Genomic DNA, 24,554 nt, shown 5'->3' on the forward strand with positions numbered 1-24,554 from the left:
AAAATGCACACACACTTTAATCCAGAAATTCTAATCTCATCAATCTCTCATACCTCTCATATGGGCAAAATAATAAGTTCAACAATGTTAATTGCTAAATTGTAATAGAAGAAAATGGAAACTCAATGGTTAAATAAAATAGATGCGTCTGTGCTGTTTTAGTATTACAAGTACAGTAGGGTAACTAACTATAATTAACAATTAACATAATTAACAATAATTTGTCATATATTTTCAAATAGGTAGAAGAAAAAATTTTGAATGGTCTCAATACAAAGAAATAATAAATATATCATGCATCTTTTGAAAAGATGAAATTATATCTATTTTATTGATATGCAAATTCTTCAAAATAAATTATTAAAAGAAAAAGGCATGTTGTGGAACACTGTGTAAGGTGTGATCACATTTATGTTTTTAAAAAATAAACTGTAGGAAGGGCAGCAGAATAAAATAGACATTATTATTGCTGTATGTATATAGGTGACTGTATGACCAATGTGATTCTGCAAACTGTACAATCAGAAAAATGAGAAATTATACCCCATTTGATTCAAATGTAAAAAAATAAAAATAAATAAATAAATAAATAAACAAACAAACAAACTGTGAGTTCCATACGGTGGTGCACGCCTGTAGTCCCAGCAGCTTAGGAGCTAAGGATCTCCAGTTCAAAGCTAACCCTAGCAAAAGTGAGACACTAAGCAACTCAATGAGACCCTGTCTCAAAATAAAATACAAAAAGGGCTGGGGATGTGGCTCAGTGGTCAAGTGCCTCTTAGTTCAACCCTGGTACACCCCCCAAAAAATAAACAGAAATAAATTGTGTGTGTGTGTGTGTATAAGGATATACACCAAATATTCACAAGGGGGACTTCAACTTTTTGTTTCACATTGTTTTATTTTCACTCTTTGAAAGTTACCTCTTAATAACTTCTTACTTTGTATATTTTTTAAAATATGAATTCTAAAAAAGAAATACATTGGGGCTGGAGTTGTGGCTCAGCTGTAAAGCGCTCGCCTAGCATATGTGAGGCCCTGGGTTCAATCCTCAGCACCACATAAAAATAAATAAATAAAGATATTGTGTCCAACTAAAAAATAAATATTTAAAAAAAAAGAAATACATAAGGTGTCCAATCTACTGATTCAGTCTCTGGAGGCAGTGACTATATATATATATATATATTTTTTTTTAATTCAAGAGGTGATTCTGATATGAGAACATGGAAAACATATGACAGTTTCTCAAAACATTAAACAGAATTAACCCATGGTCTACTAATTCCATTTTTGAGTATATAACCCAAGATTTGAGATCAGTGTTTTTTCTCCCTTTGTAGCACCAGGATGGAATCCAAGACCTAAGCATGCAAGACAAGCACTCTATCACTCAACAACATCTCCAAGAATTGAAAGCAAGGACTCAAACAAATATTTGTACATCCATGTCAATGACAGCATTATTCAATATAGTCAACAGGTAAAAGCAATCCAAATATTCATTAGTGAATGAATGGATAAATAAAATGCAGTGCATAACTACAGTGGAATTTTATGTATTCATAAAAAGGAATGAGCAGGTGCAGTTGCATGCACCTCTAGTCCCAGTTATTTAGGAGGCTGAGGCAGGAAAATAGCTTGAGCCCAAGAATTTAAGGACAGATTGTATAAAAAGTCAGTTTGGGATAAGAAAAAAGTTTCAGAGATGGATGCTGGTGATTACTAACTGAAATTTTTATTGCAATTATATCGAATCTGCAGATCATGTTACAGAAAAAAAATCTTGATAATATTTATTTTTCCTATTCATGTACCTGGAATATCTCTCCATTTACTTAGATTTTTTTAATGTCTTTCATCAGAGTTTTGTAGTTTTTCTCATATAGATCTTGTTCATATTTTGTTGGATTTATACCTAGGTATTTCTTGTTTTATTTTTACTAAGATACATTCATAGCTGAACAATGATAGGGAAATGATAATAGATTAATGTAACAGGAATTGTCTTTTTAATCTCGAAGTTTAATTATTCATTGTTCATATATAAGAAAGCAATTGACTTTTGTATATAAGCCTTGACTCTCTCAACCTTGTTATAGTTGCTTATTGATGCCACAACTTTTTGATTTGGGGAGACTTTCTCATAGACAATTATTATCATTTGTGAACAATTTTACTTTTGCTTCCTAGTATATATGTTTGTTTGTTGTGTGTGTGTGTGCGTTTGTTGTAGTTTAATGTATTTTAGTAGCAAACTTACAGGAATAGCACAGAAGACAAACACTTAAAAAACATGTAGGACAACCCCGAAAAGTATAGTGAGTGGATGGAATCTACTATATGATAAAAATGCTACAAACAGGTGCTGGAGATATAGCTCAGTTGATAAGAGTGCCTCGCCTTTCATGCACAAGGCCCTGTGTTCAATCCCTAACACCGCCAAAAAAAAAAAAAAAAAAAAAAAAGCTACAAACACAATTTAGTTGCCCTCAATAAGAAACATACTTGTTTACAAAAATCCAAATGCTGGCATTGTACAGAAAAATTTAACAGTTTCATTTATAATTGTTATAAAGTTGAGCTGTTGAAACTCATTCACTGAAACACTTTGACTTGCATTAATGCTCTACATCCCTGCATTTATATTAAAAATTCACACACAAATGAAAATGGGAAAATGGCCAACACCTGATTTCTGTCCCCTAGTTTTCAACTCATAATCATATACTTACGTACCTTTTGCGCCCATGAAAAAAAAATACCTAACGTTCAGAACTACCAATTACAGGAAAAAGAGAAAAAAAATTTTTTTGAGAATGAAATGTTTCACATGATAATGAATTCTTAAACACGTTCTCTATGTATGCAGCATGATAGTTGGATGTTTTTGGTATAATTGTTACACGTTTGGCATGGATAGCACACAGGTTGGTGTCTTCAAAAAGGCCAACCAGATAGACCTAACTTGACTCCTGCAAAGCACCAATAGCTGCGCTCTGGAAGTGCATCTCTGTTTTGAAGTCCTGAGCAATTTCTAGCACCAGATGCTGGAAGGGGAGTTTGCGCATCAGAAGTTCAATGGACTTCTAATACCATCTAATTTCACGGGACTGCCACAATACCAGGCCTGTAACAATGAGGGTTCTTCACCCCTCCAGTAGAGGGCGCACTCTTGCAAGCGGCTTTTGCAGCCAGTTGTTTCCTGAGTGCTTTAGCAACCGTTGATTTGCTGGCATTTCGCTTTGTACAAGCCATGGTAGAAAGGACTTCTTACTTAACTCCACTTTTTCTTCGGCAGGAGCTTGGCAAGATAGAGGCCACGCAGGGGCGACTGCGAACACTCCAATCTGTATGTTTTATTTCCTTTTCCTGTCATATTGCCTTAGCCAGGATTTCCAGTATAATGTTGAATAGTAGTGATAATAATAGACATCCTTGCCTTAGTCCTAATCTTAGTGAGAAAGTACTACTTTCTCATCAAGAAACTTGTATATCTAATATTGACTTGTTGCTTTTTATGTTCATTTTCTTATTAAAAGTAAAAAATAAAAAAATAAAAAGGACTGGGATATAACTCAGTAGTAAAGCACCCCAGGGTTCAATCCCCAGTACCAAAAAAAGGGGGGGGGGTAAAAGTAAAATTAAATATACAAAAGGAGGGAAATTACTATAACCCATAATTTGTCATCCAAACACAATATGGAAAAAATGGGTATTTTTAAACAATTCCTTGTTGGCTATGCTCTTATTATATCATTATAGTAATACTGATTATTCAATTTATTGTCCTGAGTTTTTCTCTTTCTAATTTTTGTTTGTTTTCTACAGTGCTGGAGACTGAACCCAGGACCTCGCACATGCTACGCAAGCACTCTACCACTGAGCCACATCCCCAGCCTTATATGTACTTTTAATTACCCATGACTTAAATATTTTTTCATTAATTATATAGTTGCATTCATTTTTGTGTGATTGGATCCATGTTATATGACTATTTGTTAGATATTTATTTTTTCTTCTTGATTTGCAGAAATTATGACCATTTTGCTGTAGGAATTTGCAAGATACAGAGGAAAGAAGATATACTGAGTCTTAAAAGATAAGTGCCCATAAACCATTAGAATACAAAACAAACAACTTGGGAGCAACCCAGCTGTGTCCTGGTGTCCACATCCCCACCTGCAGAAAGTAGCATGATTCAAGGGCAATACACAAGCACAAGGAAAACTGGCGGGAAATTGTATAACCCCAACCTGATTTCACCCCTAGTCCAGCCCCTAGCTTCTGTCTCTCTATAAATATTAACAACCCAGGCCAAAAGGTTGCTTCTCACTCTCAAAAGCAGCCCACACTCTCTCTTCCCCTTTGAGTGCTTCCTTGCTTTCCTAAATAATCTGTCTGTGCCTCAATATGTGATATGTGCTATAATTCTTTTCTGTCTCATATGCCAAGGACCTTGTCATCCAGAGCTGAGATCCCCCTCTTGGGGACTGACTTGGACCCTCCTCTAGTGACAATTTCCCTTCCTTTGACCATTTATTTCCCTTCTAGATTTACCTTAATATTTTCCCAGTTTCTTATTTGTAATTTCTGGTTTCAAATTTAAATTTTGTTGTACATTTTAATTATAGTTACATGATTTACATATTATTTTTAAAAATTTATTTTTTTTTTTAGCTTTTAGGTGGACACAATATCTTTATTTTATTTTTATGTGGTGCTGAGGATCGAACCCAGTGCCTCATGCATGCCAGGCAAGTGCACTACTACTTGAGCCATATCCCCAGCCCTACATATTATTTTTCTATAAATATGATTGTATAGTTGTATATAAACTGTATATATAATTTAATGTTAACTTCTGTTTTGTTCTTGTGGCAAAATATACATAATTCAAAATTTAACTACCAATTAACTAATTTGTTACTAATTTCTGTGGCTATATAGTTTTTAATTAAATATATGTGAGGGTCTAAATTATTACATTTAGGGCTGGGGATGTGGCTCAAGTGGTAGCGCGTTCACCTGGCATGTGTGCAGCCCGGATTCGATCCTCAGCACCACATACAAACAAAGATGTTGTGTCCGCCCAAAACTAAAATATTAAAATTCTTTCTCTCTCTCTCTCTCTCTCTCTCAAAAATAAATAAATTATTACATTTAAGTTTTTATTTTCATGAATGGTAATTGTACTGACTCCATTTATTCAACAGGCAATTATAAGCATTTATTCTGATAAGAAATGATAAGAATTTAGATAAAAGCTAGGTGCAGGGGCTGGGTTTATGTCTCAGCAGTAGAGCGTTTGCCTAGCACAGTGTGCAAGGCGCTGGGTTCGATCCTTAGCACCACATAAAAATAAATTAATAAATAAAGGTATTGTGTCCAACTACAACTAAAAATATATATATATATACATTAAAAAAAAAGCTAAGTGCAGTGGTGCACACCTGTAATCTCAGCAACTTGGGAGGTTGAGGCAGGAGGATCATAAGTACAAAGTCAACCTTGGCAACTTAGTGAGACCCTGCCTCAAAAATAAAAAAACAAAGGGGGAGTTGGGGATGTCTCAGTTGCAAAGTGTTTGCCTATCATACAGGAGGCACTGGGTCAATCCCCAGGACTGCAAAAAAGTAATAATAATAAAATAGGTTAAAAAGGACTGGAGATATAGCTCAGCATACCCTTGGATTCAAACCCCAGTACTGAAAAAAAATTAAAAGTAAATCTTACAGTCTAGTGGAGGAGACAAACAACTCCAGTATTAGGTGATAAATGCAATGATAAACAGTACAGGTAGTATATACTATGATATATTCATTTATTCAATGTATACTTTGGTGTCAAGTATAGTGGTAAGTCCCAGATATTTAATAGGAAACAAAACAATTATGGTCCATTTTGTTTGTTTCTTTCTTTCTTTATCTTCTTTTTTTTAAAAGTATTTTGGGGGGAAGAGTGAAATCTTATTTATTTATTTATTTGTTTGTTTGTTTGTTTATTTATTTATTTTTATGTGGTGCTGAGGATTGAACCCAGTGCCTCACATGTGAGGAGCAAATGCTCTATCACTGAGCTACAGCCTCAGCCCCTTGGGTTTTGCTTTTTTTTTAATATTTATTTTTTTAGTTGTAGTTGGACACAATATCTTTATTCCATTCATTTATTATTTTTATGTGGTGCTGAGGATCGAACCCAGGGCTAGGTGAGCGCTTTACTGCTGAGCCACAATCCCAGCCCAGGTTTTGCTTTTTTGAGGTGAGGTTCTTCCTGCGTTGCCCAGGCTGGTCTTGATCCTCCTGCCTCAGCCTCTGGAATAGCTGGGACCACAGACACATGCCACCACACTCTGCTCCTGTTTTGATTTTTAAAGAAAGAGGGAGGGAGAGGAAGTCTGTAATCCAACAGAGGATATAGATAAATGTACTGTGTGGTATACTGTGTGATTTATTGGGTGATAAATGCCATAATAGAAAAAACATGGGCTGCCATGGAAACATAGAGGAGATTCACCTAAATCTAATTGCATTTCGGAATCAGAAAAGCTTTCCGGAAGAGGTAACTGGGTGTTAAAAAATAGACATGAGCTGGATAAAGGAAGAAACCAATTGTACACAGAGAGCACACACACCAATGTACAGGGATATCAGTGAGTTGGATGTGTACAACTTATTAAAGTTATTTCTTATACTGTGTGTAGTAAATTAAGAAACAAAGTCCAAAATGAGCCAGAAAAGAAGTGTCTTCTATGCTAAATCTGAGCATCACTTCTCTGAATTCTTCCCTTTCAGATAGAATAATATTTATTGAGTACTTAGTATGTGTCATTCTCTAAGTGCCTTAGATGTATTAATTCATTTAAACCTCATAATAATCCATGAGTAATTATTATTATTATTATTATTATTATTATTATTATTATTACATAAGAGGAAATTGCAGTACAGAAAGTTTTGATATTTAAACTAGATGGCCTGGCTTGAACTATTAACCACTATGCCTCATTAATACATAATATTTCAAATATTTAAAACATTACAAATTTTTGAAGGTTATTTGAAAGCTAGAAATTCTGTACAATTTTTAACAATATTTTTGTAGTTGTAGATGAGCACAATATCTTTATTTTTATTTATTTATTTTTATATGGTGCTGAGGATCAAACGCAGTGCCTCACGTGTGTGAGACAAGTGCTGTGTTTGAGTTACACGTCCAAACAGTTGTCACCCAAGCATTTTCATCTAATTTTTCCCATAACAGAAGAGGACTGAACTACAGCACCAGCCCTCTGTACAGTACTTCTTTCTGTTTATTCTTGTTCCAGAATCATGCTGCTTAAATTGTTGTGGTCTGAAAGCAGTTATGACCTCACTATTTCTCTTTCAGGTTTTCTTCTTTTCTTTTTGTAATTCTACTTATTTATTCTTCAAGTAATCTTTCTCAATAATCTAATTGAACTAAATTTGAAATTAAGGGTTTTTGGTGAAAAGTACACTAAATTTGTAAATTAAATTGGAAAGTATTATGTTTCATCTAGAAAGTGCTATATTTCTCCATTCAAATCTTCTTTCAAATCTGTTAATACAGTTGGTAATATTTATTCAGATTATTCTTAGTTGTGTTTATGATTTTATGGAAGTATAATGTCTTATGTCTTATTTATTATTGGTATACAGAAATGCTATTGACTTGTATATCAGATAGTGTTTTCTGAAATATGAAATAATAAAATTACCATTCAAAAACTCTAAAAATAGCCAAGCTATGTACTTATTCAATAATGTTCAAAAGATTTGCGTCAATGTGAAAGGCTACACAGAAAATGCCATTCTTATTCACTGTTCACATATGTTTGAGTTACACATCCAAACCGTTGTCACCCATGCATTTTCGTCTAATTTTTCCCATAACAGGAGAGGACGAAACATGTGGGTGACTGCAATAGGGCCACCTCCCTCAAGTTACGTGGCTCTCCAGGACCCATCCCGAGTCTCACAGTTCAAGCTAATCATTGACAGAGCTTTACAATCACAGGCTTTTGCTAACGCGTTGATAAGACAGTCCAACAGTTAGTGGCAAATGAAGCCAGGCTGTGCAGCAGGGTCTCCAGGGAATGAATGGATTTTCTTCAGAGCCGATGAAAGACACATACGCTATAGGAAAACAATGTCCAACGGTGCACTGCAAAGATCTGTCATCCTGTCAGCATTTATTCTGCTACAAGCTGTTACTGGCCTCTCTGGAGACGGAAGAGCTATATGGTCTAAAAATCCTAATTTTAGTCCTGTAAATGCAAGTCAGCTATTTCTCTATGACACTTTCCCTAAAAACTTTTTTTGGGGTGTTGGGACTGGAGCATTTCAAGTGGAAGGGAGTTGGAAGAAGGATGGAAAAGGACCCTCTGTATGGGATCATTTCATCCATACACACCTTAAAAATGTCAACAGCACGAATGGTTCCAGTGACAGTTACATTTTTCTGGAAAAAGACTTATCGGCTCTGGATTTTATAGGAGTTTCTTTTTATCAGTTTTCAATTTCCTGGCCGAGGCTTTTCCCCAATGGAATAGCAGCAGTTGCCAACGCAAAAGGTCTGCGATATTATAATACTCTTCTGGACGCTCTAGTACTTAGAAACATTAAACCTGTAGTGACTTTATACCATTGGGATTTGCCTTTGGCGTTGCAAGAAAAATATGGGGGATGGAAGAATGAATCTATGGTTGATATCTTCAATGACTATGCCACATACTGTTTCCAGATGTTTGGGGATCGTGTCAAATACTGGATTACAATTCACAACCCATATCTAGTTGCTTGGCATGGATATAACACAGGTCTGCATGCTCCTGGAGAGAAGGGAAATTTAGCAGCTGTCTACACAGTGGGACACAACCTGATCAAGGTACTGTACAGCTGACTTCTTGTTATATCTTCAGAATATATAGGCAGCAGAAGTTAAAAAGAAACACTAGGGAATTTACCTCTATTTAAATGATCCTCTTGATTGAAATCAGCTCAAGTACTTTTAGGCTCATTCACAAGTTCTATTTCAAATTTTATTTTAAAATAGGGTGTGTTTTATTTGCCTAGGCTATTATTAATGCATTAATCCAATTAATCTTTTCCAAGAGGAAACTGAGACTGTTTTAAAATTTACAATTATGCATTAGAATGTGAGAATGTGAGTTTACTTTCTTTCTGTGGGAAACCAGTACTTTGCATATTTAACTGTTGGAACCTTTTTGTGACATGTCATTCGTTTCAGAATTATGTTAAAGGATGACCCTTTCAAACAGGCATTTGTTGTTAGCATTGCTATTCTTAGTGGTACTTAGCTATAGTGAGATACATAAATGTTAGCTAATGAATAGTACTAAATACAGAAACTGAAATAAATGTCCTTCACACTTAGTTTTGTGTTGTATGACAGAAAAGATGAGATTAATTGTACTGGAAGTTAAAATTAAACTGCTAATATAAAAACTGGGAAGAATGTGTTCTACCAAGTATGTTAAAGTGGTGTATTTCAAAAGCTAGAGCTTATCTTGGGAAATGTTAAACTTATTAAAACAATAGTAAAATATAACAAAATAAGAACTAATAGTTATTGATTGTTATGTCCTACAGACTACATTAAGTACTTTACATGCATTGACATGTTTGATCCTCATAACAACTTTATGAACTAGGTCCTATAATTGTTCCCATTTTAAAGGTGAGGAAACTTAAGCTTAGGTAGATTAAATAATTTGCCCAAGGTTACAGGAAAAAAATGCAGCTGTTGTGAAGATGAGGTTCATAAATGATGACATAATTAAAACATCATCCTTATTAAAAGTCTTTTTTAAAGTAATCTTTCAGAAATTTTCAGGACTTTTAGCCTCACTTGGAGACTAACATATGGAATTAGATTTAACTTTTGAGTCAAAGAGTTTACTTGAAAAAATAAATTATTCAATCCCTTTTACATTTTAAAAATGGGGAAAAAATATTAATTGGATTTTATACTGTGCTAGGGGGTGTACTTTGAAGGAGCAAATGTTAAACATGTAGAAATTTTTTTAAAAAATTATGCAGGGGGGCTGGGATTGTGGCTCAGTGGTAGAGTGCTCGCCTAGCACGGGCAGGACCCGGGTTCGATCCTCAGCACCACATAAAATAAAGGCATTGTGTTGTGTCCATCTACACCTAAAAAATAAATATTAAAAAAAAATATGCAGGAACATAAAACTACTCCAGGCTAAACTTTCTTTTATTGGATCTTCTGGATATATGTATATATATATATATATATATATATATATATATATATATATGGACAATAATGCTATGGTTTTGATTACATCAGCTCTTGTAGGAAATGGATTGTATGATCATTTCAAGGTCATTTGCATATATTTGAATAGAGTTGATACAGAACATGTTACTAAAGTGTGGGTATACTATGACTTCAAAATGTAAGAAATTAAATAGGATGAAGATGGTGTTGCTATTTTTAAGTGCTCCCAGTGCAGCAAGCATTTGGAAACTGCTGTTCTAGGCAGAGGGAAAGAAAAGATTTTGATATTTCTGTACCTTCATACTGTGATTTGGTTTCCTTGGGATGTGAACTGCAGGTGTTTCCTTCATGGGCTCTCCCCATTTGAACTGTTGCCAAAAATGGAAGTAAAAATGCCCCCCTTTTTTTTTTTTTACTTTACTTTTACTATGGATTCCAAATGGTGGTAGGGGTACAGTGATGACAAGTATGAGCAACGCACTGCCACCCCTTTCCCCAGAGAGTGGCCTCTTAGGAGAGCAGACCTCCAAAGTCTAGCATTCCTCAGATGTAACCAGACAGTAGTCATTGCATTCACTGTGCCAAGCTGTATACTGGTTGTGTTTCTTCATGATCTCATTTAATATCCACAAGAACTCTACAAATTGGGAATTGCTTTAGGCATTATGATGCCCCACCGAGATGGCTGGGTCCTAATCCTCAGAGTGTGGGATGTCATCTTGCATGGCAAAAGGAACTCTGCAGAGTTTTTAAGTTAGATTAGCCTGTACTGTCTAGGGGGCCCAGTCTCTCACAGGAGACTTCAGAGTAGAGACCACCCTCCCAGCTCCAGCTGGTCAGGGAGATGCAGTGTTGCTGATTTTGAAGATGGAAGAAGGCTACACTAGCTAAGGCGTCACTAGAAGCTGGAAAAAGACAAGAAAATGAATTCTTCCCTGGAACCTCCAGAAAGACCAGCCCTCGAGGACTAACTTATAGAACTGTAAGATAATAAACTTATTGTTTTAATAAAAAAAAAGAAATTAAATAGGAGAAAATTTATATAGCTATTTAATAACTATTAAGATACACATGTTTTAAAACATTTTTAATTGAACTCTTTTAATTATTTGTTAAATCATTTTTAGTTGTCAATGAACCTTTATTTTATTTATGTCCAGTGTTGAGAATCGAACCCAGTGCCTTACACATGCTAGGCAAGTGCTCTACCACTGAGCTACAACTTCAACCCTAGCTCTTTTAATTATTAAGACAATCCATGCTCATGTAAGCTTAAAAATATTAGATTGTACCAAAAGATATAAAATAAAAGTGTTAGCCCCTTTCTTCCCCTCTAATAATCCCAACCCAAGGAAACTATATTCTTTTTAAAGTTTCCTATGTAAACACATACCAGGCATAGGTTTATTTAAACTTCGTATAAGAAAAAATATTCTAAATTGTTGATGAGTTTCAGTTACCTGGAAAAATGTTAATAATTATGATTTTCATGAAAAAACATGTTCCAGTATTAAAGCCTTAAAAACTGACAATCTGGTAAAAATAAAGAGGAAACAAGCATTAACTAACAAATGGATATTACTTTCACACTTAACTAATAAAATACTGTATTTTTCATATGCTTTCCATTTTCATCTAATTTTAGATAAGCTCTGCCTTCAATGCAAAATTAGTATTTTCTGATAGGGACATAAATTTTTTAAACTGAAAGATTCATTTTTAAATAATTGCTTCCCAAATAATTTCTTTTATCTCCTTAAAATTTCTAAATAACTAGACTAAGTAAATGTTGTAAGTGGTCCCTTGAAATCGGTCACAAAGTGAAATTCTCCACATAACCCAGTGACCTATCATTCCAGAAAGAAATCGTGCAATGGTTTGGCAGCCTGGGTGCCACTTGTCCCTCTTCCCCCCTCTCTGCCCTTGCTTTAACATAGAAAAGATTCATTTGATATTTTATGTTGCAATGAAGTATTTTTTCCTTAACTTTTCCTCTTTTGACCCAGAAGAAGCATTCTTTAGCATTTGTTTTTAGTCCAAAAACATTGAGTTAAATAAGCCTCAAGTAAAACTCAATTAATAGGTAGTTAGTTATAGACTACTTTATTCCCCCATTCTCAGATAATGAAAAAATTTCAGAGTGACTATTGGAGACCCTTTAGTTGTAGAATGATCTTGAAGACTCCATCTCAGTTTAAAATGTCCTGGTTTGGTGGGAACCTGAATGGTCTGTCAGGTCCAAGACTGACTTGGAATTTAGATGTCACATTATTACAGATCTGGTGATTATCTTGGAGCAAGTCTAAACCTCTGGTAAAATTTTTCAATAATCCCACCTACTAATGGATGCTCTGCTCTTGAGTTTTTAACACTGTCCAGAATAGAATGAGGGTGCATGTTTTGACTTGACTATCTTTGAGCACAGTAATCACCACTTTAAATACCTATAATCTCTGTGGCCACCTTGCCAGATAACTATTATTATCCCCCCTTACAGAGTGTTGTTTCTAATACACACAATGTTGACGACCTGCATGAAATTCATTAGTGGCTCCCCAAAGATTCCAGGGTAAAGTCTCAATTTTTCACCAAGGCCGTCAAGACACAACCCCCAGCCTCCCCTTCAGTCTCCTTTCTGGCCACTGTCTCATCCCACTGCCAATGCCACCCCGTGCACCTCACATTTCATCCTAATTCCCTGCTGCCAAGGTACCAAATTTACCTTACTGTTCCTTTGTACCCAGCCTCTTGGAGCATGCTCTCTCCGGCTAAACTGCCCTTCTCAGTCCCTGCTTCACCCACCTAGTGGCCTTTAAGACTCACTTCAGGGCTGGGGATATAGCTCAGTTGGTAGAGTGCTTGCCTTCCATGCACATAACCCTGGGTTCAATCCCCTGTACCACAAAAAAAAAAAAAAAAAGACTCGTTTTATTAGACAGTTACCACCTCTAGGTTATTCCCTACCCATCAGAGTTAAGTACCCCTCCTGTGTACTCCCACAAGATGTCCTTCCTTCTGTGTAGCATTCACACCGCATGGAACCTTTCTGTCCTCCCAACTCAAGTGAGAGTTTCTTGAAAGGGGAAACATGGTGTTGGTTTGTTTTGTTTTGGGGGGGGGGTTGGTTTTATTTTGTCTTTATGTTCCCAGCACCTAACACAGGATATTTAATATACATTAGGGTATAGATGTTGGTTGAATGCATAACTTAGGATTTCTACCTTAAACTTTGTAATTTAAAAAAAAATGTCAAGTTCAATCTACATATTTCATCACATTATTGCTAATTCTTAAAGTATATTAAGAATATATTAATATGCCTACATTAATCAAGTGATGTATTAGACACTGTTGGTTGCAGGTGACAGATCTAATTCAAGTTGTCTTTAGCAAAAAAGGATAATTTCCTGACTCAGTTACCAGACTACAGGGATGAATAGACTCAGTAACCAGGATACCCTCAGAGTGGGCTTTATCTCCGTCTCTCACATCCAGTTCTTCTTGTGGTTTGATGTCAGTTTTTCCTTTGTAGAGGAAGGATTTCTCTCTCTTAAGTTCAGGTTTTTCAATTCCATAAACAGATTTGGCCCATTAGGACCAGGCTCTTGGCTCTCAGCAAAGCCCCAAGGGTTCACATTAGTAATGACAGTAATGATGTCTGTTTCCATTCTATTTTTAAGTCAATAAATTCATATAGTAATTCAAATTTGTAGATTTTCCTCTTAAAATGGAATACTTGAGAGCTTCTGAGTAATCATTCACAGAAGTTTGGATAAATGAATTTGTTCATGAGACATAAGTCATTCAGTTCATTACTCTACTAAATACCGTCAGCCTCCATGACAGTTTGAACATTTCATGAGTTTAATCTTTTTCTTTTTTTCTTTTTTGAGATTGTGTCTTGCCAAGTTGTCTAGGCTGGTCTCTCAAACTAATGGGCTCAAGTGATCCTCCTGCCTCAGCTGCCTCAGCATCTGGGACTGCAGGCCTACACCAGAACATCCAGCTAACATGTCATCTTTCATAGATACAGTGCAAGAGTTTCTCAGCCTCAGCACTGTTGACATTTGGACCTGATAATTCTTCATTGTAGTGGACTGTCCCTTGCGTTGTAGGATGTTTAGCAGCAGCCCTGGCCTCTACCTACCTCATCCCCATCCCCACTCTCCCATTCCTCCCATTCACACTCCTGCTACCAGGTTTTTCACCTACTGGGTTTACTACCCCTACTGGCTTGGTATTATTTGTGAAATACTTGAGAGAGCTGCCTCAAACCATTTCTTCTTCTTCTTCTTCTTCTTTTTTTTTGGGGGGGCGGGCACCAGGGATTGAACCCAGGGGCACTTAACCACCAAACCACATCCCCAGGCCTTTTTTATATTTTATTAGAGACAGAGTTTCACTGAGTTGCTTAGGGCCTCACTAAGTTGCTGAAGCTTGGTTTGAACTCGCGATACTCCTGCCTCATCATCTTTCACATTAACATACATTTATTTATTTATTTATTTATTTATTTATTTATATGGGAGATTGAACTCAGGGGCAACTAACCACTGAGCCATAGCCCTTTCCTTCCTTCCTTCCTTCCTTCCTTCCTTCCTTCCTTCCTTTCTTTCTTTCTTTCTTTCTGTATTTTATTTAGGAGTCTCCCTGAGTTGCTTAAGGCTTCGCTAAGTTGCTGAGGCTGGCTTTGAACTTTCTATCCTCCTGTCTCAGCCTTACAAATTGCTGGGATTACAGGAGTGCACCACTATGCCAGCCTGTTAGTTATTTATGAACAAAACATTATACTAACTTAAAAAAAAATCTTGTTCTATTCTTTTAAACAAATTTCAAGAATTTAAATAAAATGCTATATAATAAATTTTTACTCATTTTCGATGCCATACATTGTTTTACAAAGTTTCTGGGGTTTTTGTTGTTGTTGTTGTTGTTGTTGTTGTTGTTTTGTTTTTTGTTTTTGGGGGGTATCACTTAATGTTGAACCTTTTTCTGGTTTTTCGTTTGTTCACGTATTCAAATATCACATGTACTATTTTATTTACTAAAGTGCTTTTATTTAAAATTTTCTTTTAGTCTTTTTTTTTTCCTAGGTGTTTGGTGCTGGGGATTGAACCCAGGGCCTCACACATGCTAGACAAGCACTGTACAATGAACTATATCCCCATCCCTTTAAAATTTTATTTTTGACTGGGTATGGTGGTGCATACTTGTAATCCCAGCAGCTAGGAGGATCAAGAGTTCAAAGCCAGCCTCAGCAATTTAGCAAGACCCTGTCTCTAAATAAAATATTTTTAAAAAGGGCTGGATATGTGGCTCAGTAGTTAAGTCCTCCTGGGTTCAATCCCTGGTACCAAAAAAAAAAAAAAAAAGTTTGGACACCTATAATACCAGAGACTCGGGAGGCTAAGGCAGGAGGATCACAGATTCAAGACCTTCCTGGGCAATTTAGTAAGATCATCTCAAAGTAAAATAAAAAGAGCTGGGAATGTAGCTCAGTGATAGAGTTCAGTTTCTAGTACCTCAAAGAAAAAAATATTCTGAAGGAAAAATTTATATCCTACAATAAATGGAGGACCAATATTTTTAATACCCCCAAATAATACATAACATTTAAATACTAATTTCTCAACTTTGCTCCACCTAATGTCATCTACTATATAAAAAATGGTAGGTGTAATAGGCTTAGAAAACACCACTGAGGGTGGGGCTGGGGTTGTGGCTCAGAGGTAGAGCGCTCGCCTAGTATGTGTGAGGCACTGGGTTTGATCCTTGGCACCACATAAAAAATAAAATAAAATAAAGATATTGTGTCCACCTATAACTAAAAAATAGATTAAAAAAAGAAAGAAAGAAAGAAAAGAAAACACCGCTGAAGGCTGGGGATATAGCTCAGTTGGTAGAGTGCTTGCCCTGTGTGCACAAGGCCCTCGGTTCAATCCCTTACCCCACCAAAAAACAAGCAAACAAAAAAACACTGAATTGTGTAAGTTTACGCAGCACTTTGGTGTACACTTAGTACCAAAACCAAACACAGTATGTCATTAAAAATGTCATAAAATGCTTTTTCTTACATAAGTAGAAGAATTTAAATAATGAGCATTATTTTTAACTAAGAAAATGCCAATATATGTTTATGTATTACTAGCACTTTAAGTATTCATAATTAATACTTGAAAATAAACTATACAGTCTTCAATAAAATAGGCTATAAACAATATATGTCAATGTTTTTTTGTATACCACACTTAAATGATGAAATTATTTTCAACATTCCTCAGGGATTCAAGAGATTGCTTAATATGTTCAAAGAAACTCTTAAGACAAAAAACAATATTGGGAAACTTTACCTTAGGTCAAGGCCTCACCAAGCTGTTCCTGCACCACGGATTAGATTGGTATTCTTTGGAAGGGGGTGAAGCTCAGTGGTAGAATGCATGCTTAGCATGCTTGAGGCCCTGGGTTTAATCCCCATCACCAGAAAAATAAGACTGTATTTCCTCCCTGTTTTCCCACCTTCCTGAGGAACTCTCTTTTAACATTTCTTGGCATTCCTCAAACACACAATGCTGGACATGCATCAGGTATTTGTTATATAAATTGATTGCTTTCAATTTGGGGGAAGATCTACCTTGTCCCAGAAAGGATTTAAACCTGCAATGGGCCAGAAATGAATTCCATATGTGTACACATGCAGAGGTATAAACATACAGTCTTTTCAACACACACAAATCAATTATGTGCATTTGTTTCTAAAAAAAAAAAAATGTGTGCTAGGGATTAAACTCAGGGCTTTGCACATTCTAGGCAAGCACTCTACCACTGAGCTATATCTCCAACCTGTGAGAATATTTACATTGAAAACAATCTTGGAACAACAAGCAGAATTTGGATAACTGTTAAAGCTATATGGTGTATTTATGAGGCTTCATTATGTTCTTTCTATTTTAATGTAATATGACAATTTCCATTTAAAAAAAGTAAAAAGTAAAGCCTGGACCAATGGCACACACCTGAAATCCCAGCCACTCAGGAGGCTGAGGGCAGAAGGATCTCGAATTTAAAGCCAGACTTCAGCAATTTAGAGAGAGTCTGTCTCTAAATAAAATGTAAAAAAAAAAAAAAAAAAAAAATGGGCTGGATATGTGCTCAGTAGTTAAACATCCCTGGGTTCAATCCCTGGTACCAAAAAAAAAAAAAAAAAAAAGGTAAAAATATCATTTTATATTTAAAGGTAATGAAAAATAAAACAACCATCTTTACATAGTTCTCTTAAAGGTTCTGTATTTGTATGATTACTAGCCAAGCCTTCTTTGTCAACATGTTAATGCAACTGCTTTCTTTTCTAAAAAATATTTTTAGTTGTAGATGGACAAAATATCTTTATTTATTTTTTTTATGTGGTGCTGAGAATCAAATGCAATGCCTCACACTTGCTAAACAAATGCTCTACCACTGAGCCACAACTCCAGCTTTGCAACTGCTTTCTTAAATTGATATTTAAGAAGACCCCAGGGCCAGGCATGGTAGCACATGCCTATAATCCGAGCAACTCAGAGGTTGAGGCAGGAGGATTGCAATTTCAAACCAGCCTTAATGGCAAGGCCCTAGCTAACTTAGTAAAATTCTGTCTCAAATTTTTAAAAAATAATTTAAAAGGGCTGGGGATGTGGTTAAGTGGATAAGTGCTCATAGGTTCAATAAAACAAAAACAAGGAATTTTTATCAGGGCATGGTACTGCATGCCTATAATACCAGCTACTCTGAACACTGAGTCAAGATTGCATATTTGAGTTCAGCCTTTACAACTTAGCAAGACCCTATATCCAAATATATGTATGTACAGACTGGGGGTATAGCCAAGTGGTAGTATGCCCTGAGTTCAATCCCCAGTATTAAAAAATAAAAAAAAGAAAAAAGGAGGATTTTTTAAAACTCTCTTGTTAGAGTTGGGTTGAAAGAGAATAATATACCAGGCATTATTACATCACAGGCACACATTACAGGCACCCACCTGTAATCCCAGTGGCACGGCAGGCTGAGGCAGGAGGCTGAGACAGAAGGATCTCAGGTTCAAAGCCAGTCCCTAAGCAATTCAGTGAAACCCTGTTTCTAAAGAAAATAAATAAATAAAATTATAATATATAATGTTTATTTATTTATATGGGGCTGGGGATGTGACTCAGTGATAAAGAGCACCTAGGTTCAATCCCTGGTACCAAAAGAAAAACAGAAAGAGAATAACATAACAAAATTAACTTTTTCTAAGTTTTATAACTAAAAAAAAAAATAGCCAATGACAGAAAAATGAAGACAAAAAACAAAAACAAAAAACCTTATTACTTTCTACCTTCCACTACTTTCCCTTTCTATATCAAAAGAAGAAAAAGGAGGAGAGAAGATGAAACAACACTATATGATCTTGGTTCTTAAAAGGAAGGATTGAGACAATTATTACAGATAGCTTTTGACATTCCATCCTAATTGTACTTGTGTGAGGTGCTAGGGACGGAACCCAGGACTTCCCACGCTAGACACACACTCTACCATGGAGTTATACCTCCAGCCTGTTCATGTGATTTTAATTTTTATTTGCTTGAAACTTCAGCATCCCATTAAAGTGATATTAAATCACATATGTGTGCCCTCAACAATATCATTTAGAGTTTAAATAAATGAGTTAACACATTTATTAATTAACTAATGCAGAATTCCTATATTATAATCCCAACCATCTCCATTAGGACCCAAGATGTCTCTAACAAAATACAAGAAATACGACCAGACAAGTTAAAATTAGTACTTGTATAGACGATTTTAATCAAATTTGAATAAGTGATAAAAACTGTGCATGGAGAATTGCCAAAAACAGTTTCTACAATCTAATTATATTTTTTTTAGTTATAAGTCATGTAAAAAAACAATTTGCAGGCCAAAATTGGTATTAGAAAGCCTTCAAGAGAGCAATATTTACTTTTCTAGCCATTAAGTAGAAAAAGTTATACTTTAGTGAATGATTAACAAAAGTTTAAATAAATGTAATTATAAATGCTTTTAGAATAATATTTTAATTCTATTTAAACAGCTTGATTTGATATAAATACTCTCATACATGGAAAATTAGGCCCAACAGAAGATCAAAAAATATAGTAAGTAATGGAAATGATCCGGATACAATGAAGCAATGAATTAAGGGAAAACTGACATTACTTTGTAACATGAAATAAGTAATTTAATTGCAAATATAAAGTCGGGGGTTGAGAAAACTCAACATTAGAAAATAGTCTATAAAAATATTCTATGTCAACAGAAAAAGATAGTATTACAATAGCTGAACATTAACAACAATTCTGTTGCTATAAAGCAGCAGAGATGTTGAAAATAGACCAGAACCCTCTAACTTATTGTAGAGTGAATCACAGAAGTAAGTAAAGTAGTCTTTGGGTGAGCTATTGATGTTACTTAAAAGATGTTTTGGAAAAACTCAGAGATTGATGAAAGCTGGTATCTTTTAGTAGTTAAGAGACTTTGCTGCTTGGTTTTCTAGTGTCTTATCTTGTTCAGAGATTATGTGACTAAGTCTTAAATAAAGGGCAAGGGGTTACTGTTATTGATTCTTCTTTCAAGATAATGGCCTCCTTCTACCTTGTTTTGAACATCAACAAATTATTATGGGGTAAAATATGTTCTTTTTTTTTTTTGGGGGGGGGCGGTGCTGGGGATCAAACCCAGGGCCTTATGCATGCAAGGCAAGCACTCTACCAACTAAGCTATATCCCCAGGCCCCAAAATATATTCTTTTTTTAATATTTATTTTTTAGTTATAGTTGGATACAATACCTTTATTTTGTTTATTTATTTTTATATGGTGCTGAGAATTGAACCCAGGGCCTTGCACATGCTAGGCGAGCTCTCTACAGCTTGAGCCACAACCCCAGCCCCTAAAATATATTATTAATACAAAAATAGAATAACTGAATTTTATTTTTATGTTCCTATTTTTTTTCTTTGAGATTTTGAGAATTTGGGGGAACCGAAGAGTATGAGCATAAAGCAACTGACTTTACTGACAGAGCCAGGCATAGTGGCACATGCTTGAAATCCCAGCAACTAGAAAGGCTAAGAGAGGAGAATTGCAAGTTTGAGACCTGTTTGGGTAACTTAGCAAAAAAACTGTCTCAAAATAAAAAAAGGGGGGGCTAAGGAGCTGGGGGTGTAGCTCAGTGGTAGAACATCCCTGGGTTCAATACCCAGTATCAAAAGAAGAAATATTCACTGACAAACTGTTTCAATCACTTCTCTCGACTTTTCTAAATTATAAAAATAATGCATTTTTATTAGAAAACAAACAATACAGAAAGATATTAAGATATATCATTTTTCACTAAAAATGAAAGGTCCCCTGTTTTCCTTACTCTTTAACTGCATACCCCACTGCTAATAACCTGTTCAAATTTTTGTCTATGTATACATAAACACATACATATTGTCATTTTTTTAAATAAAATTTGATCATTTCACTTTAGTTATCATTTCTGGCTAATCAAAATGTAGACGTATATTGCTTTTATTCTATTATTTCTGTGGGTCTTTATCCTATTAGATGTAACAGCTTATCTGAAGACAAAGCCTGTCTTATTAATCTTTTTTTCTAAATGTCTACTGCAGTACCTTATGTTTATTGAATAAATATTTGTAGGCTTGAATTTAAGCAAATGGACAAAAACTGAAAACAGGTTACTCTGAAACAATAGCCAGATAGGATCTGGGATATAATTGAGTGGTAGAGGGCTTGCTTAGCATGTGAGAGGCCCTCCTGGGTTTAATCCACAGCACTGCAAACAAACTTGTTTTTTGCTGATTGTATATAACTTTCTGAAAGGAAAAGAATGAACCATAAGAAAATGCTGATGAGCTCCCCCTTAGACAGTGAGGGGATGCCCCAGCTAGTGAAGCAGGATAAAGGCATCATTGAAGCTATGAGTTCTTAAGACCCTCTGCCAAATCTCCACCTCCGCCAAAAAAAAAAAAAAAAAAAAAAGAAAGAAAGAAAAGAAAAAGAAGAAGAAGCAAACTTGATGGCTCTTAATGCAATCATTATTCAATTTATTTGATCATCAAAGTCTTTAAGACTTTAAGAACCATTCCACTATTATTTGAAGTTGGCACTGTCCAAAATGCTATGTAGGCAGAGCAGTCTCTGTCCTTCCAGTCTAATTACAGTGGTATAAACAACACCGTCCTCAGGGAAAGGCAATCTATGTAGGGGTGATCCCAAAGGAATTCAGTTAGCCTCTGACACCAGTAATATCAACTTCGCTGATTCTAGGAAAGAGGCATGTTACACGCTGTGCTGGGCACTTGGATAACCACATGGTTTTCTAAACACCCCAAATTGGCTGGCAGGTCCTCCATGACCTTTATGATTGTCCTGATTTCCAGTAATACATAAATATATTTTCTTCTCAGCATGCAAGAGTGGGGTGTTGTAGTTTCTTTCTGGGACTATTTAGTTCTTTTAATAGCCAAATACATTTTAAAAAATAAAAATTTATAACAATATGTTGTGGTTCATGTCAAATAGCCCTTCCCCAACAGCTTCAAAATTTAGAACTGGCAGACATTTGGAAAGCAGGAGGGTGGGGAAAAATGATTAGAGCCCTGGGTTCAAGTCCTTACACCATCACCGTCCAGTCTCAGTTTATTCTCTAAAATGGGACGTGTAAGACCTTCTTGCAGAAGCTGTATTATCAACAACAGGTCATAGCTGATTCACCAGGAGCATTCATTCAACAAGTATTCTATGCCTGTGTACAACTGTGAACAAAATAGATAGTTGCCATACTTAAGAAGCTTTTAGTTAGGATAGGTGACCCATGTTCTGTAATTCAGCAACTGGGAAGGGTGAGACAGGAGGATCACAAGTTTGAGGCCAGCCTGAGCATAAACTAAAAGGGACTGGAGATAGTGTAGTGGTAGAGCATCCCTGGGTTCAATCCCTAGTACTGCAAAACTAACAAAAAATAAAGGTCCTAGGCCAGGTGTGGATCCAAGTTTTGTGGGCCTGACACTTTTTTTTTTTTTAAAGAGAGAGTGAGAGAGGAGAGAGAGTGAGAGAGAGAGAGAGAGAGAGAGAATTTTTAATATTTATTTTTTAGTTCTTGGCGGACACAACATCTTTGTTGGTATGTGGTGCTGAGGATCGAACTCGGGCCGCACGCATGCCAGGCAAGCGCGCTACCGCTTGAGCCACATCCCCAGCCCCTGACACTTATAAATGAGAAAAATATCACAAAAAAATTACTTCAGACTTGAAAGGTCAGATACCTTTTTTTCCTAAGGACCTTGCAGGAATACCAGAAATTCTTACCTAGAAATGTGTCCAATTGTAGCCTGGTTTTCCAATCCACATAGAACATCACCAAGGACCTGGGTCAGTGAAAGGCCCTGAAGCTTAGCTTCATTAGTCATGATAAATCTGCCTTTGCTGCAGGCCCTGAAAATGGTAGGTCTTATTTTTATTATTATAATAATACATTATTTATAATTTCCAGGGTGGCTTCTATATTGACTATCTTTAACTCTTTGTTCTTAAATTCTGAGGAAAGGCTTCAAGTCAGCAACTCAGGCCATTTTAGCTTCAATTTTACTGAAGCTAACATAAATGTTATTATAGCTGTGTAATAACATTTATGTTGCTTAAAATATTATTTCAGGCTTGGCACTGTGGCACAAGCCTGTAATCTCAGCTACTCAGTAGGTTGAGGAAGGATTGCAAATTGGAGGGCAGCCTGGGCAACCTAGTGAGATCCAGTCTCAAAAAAAAGAGGCAGTGGGTGCTGGGAATATAACTTACTCATAGAATGTGTCTGAGTTCAATCACCAGAGCTTGGGCAGGAGGTGGGGGGAATAGAATGGGTACAATATTCTTCTTATGAAAGGTAGCAATAATTGTATTTATTTATTTATTTATGATGCTGGGGACTAAACCCAGGGCCTCAGGCACTCTAGGCAAACACTCTGTCACTGAGCCACATCCCTAGCCCAAAGGTGGTAACTTTTGTTAATACTGAATTGTCTCCTAAAATTAATGAAAGTAAAATATATTTTCCAAGAGAAGTTAAGATTGTCAAAAAATTTAAGTAAATAATGGTTACATAATGATGTACTTTAAGGCAATAATAGTCACATACGTTTTTAGCAATGCACACTAAAGTTTGCCTTCATTAACCAGTCAATAAATATGTGTGGAATTCAGGATAAATTAATGTTAAATAATCTGGAAGAGGAACATTTGTAATTAGCATAAAACTTGACACACACACACACACACACACACAAATAAGTGCTGAATAGATGAAAACAGAATCAAATTGAGATTAATCCCAGTCCAAAAGGACAACGAATGAAACTCAAACCACTACGAATAATAAACAAGGACAAACGTCTACCTGCAAAAACGGGAAAGGTAAGGGCTTAAAAGCAACCTGCAGGAGACTCTTCATGCCCCATCATATTTCCATTGTGATTTTTCATAGCAAGTTGAATTATTTTCAACTTTCTATTTCAAAGTACTTCACATTTACACTTTCATAGGGTCTTCACCTCTGTGGTCTCATTAGATCTTCACAATAGTTCTCTAGAGTATTTATTTTTAGCTCTGTATAATGAAGGAGGAAATGGGGATCTCTGAGAGGGAAATGATTTGTTTGAGATCATAAAGCTTATGAGTAGCAGAACCAGCACTAGAGCTCAGGTCTCCCACTTGCCAGACCAGTGTCATTCATTTCCCCTATAGGACCATGTAGGTGAGTAACACCTTTATGTCATTCTCAAAGGCCATTTATTCACAAATAAAGCTATCAGTGTTTTGCAACAGATGGTCAAAGAACACTGAAACCAATGGGAAAAAAAAAAAAGTATAGGAAGCAATTTGGGAATTTAATACAATTTAAAAACTAAATAATCCTGGGCTGGGATTATGGCTCAGCAGTAGCACACTCGCTTACCGCGTGCAAGGTCCTGAGTTCGATCCTCAGCACCACATAAAAAATAAATAAATAAATAAATAATATAAAGGTATTGTGTCCAACTACAACTGAAAAATAGGTATTTTTAATAAATAAATAAATAAATAGTCCAGCCACGCATGGTGGCACATACCTATAATTCCAGTGACTCAGGAGCTGGGGCAGGAGGATTGCAAGTTCTGGGCCAGCCTCAGCAATTTAGCAAGATCCTGTCTCAACATAGCTTAGTGGTAACTTCCA

The 24,554-nt window shown here is 35.8% G+C and overlaps 1 protein-coding gene and 1 pseudogene across 2 annotated transcripts in view; one reads left to right on the top strand and one right to left on the bottom strand.

The window, feature by feature from the left end:
- Nucleotides 1-2,847: 2,847 nt before the first annotated feature.
- LOC308654292 (histone H3.3A-like) lies at nt 2,848-3,258 on the bottom strand (annotated as a pseudogene). The gene has a single exon. The product of its transcript is annotated as a histone H3.3A-like (transcript).
- Nucleotides 3,259-8,082: 4,824 nt separating this feature from the next.
- KLB (klotho beta) overlaps nt 8,083-24,554 on the top strand; it is a gene marked incomplete at its 5' end in the record, with an annotated part of 33,677 nt that continues 17,205 nt past the window's right edge. The window contains one exon of the mRNA XM_081304878.1: nt 8,083-8,907. Within this exon, the coding sequence (XP_081161004.1) occupies nt 8,083-8,907 (825 nt within the window). The remainder of the gene's footprint in view (nt 8,908-24,554) is intronic.

The sequence above is a fragment of the Spermophilus citellus genome, assembly GCF_964194105.1.
Source record: "Spermophilus citellus genome assembly, chromosome: 8".
Classification (NCBI taxonomy): Eukaryota; Metazoa; Chordata; class Mammalia; order Rodentia; family Sciuridae; genus Spermophilus; species Spermophilus citellus.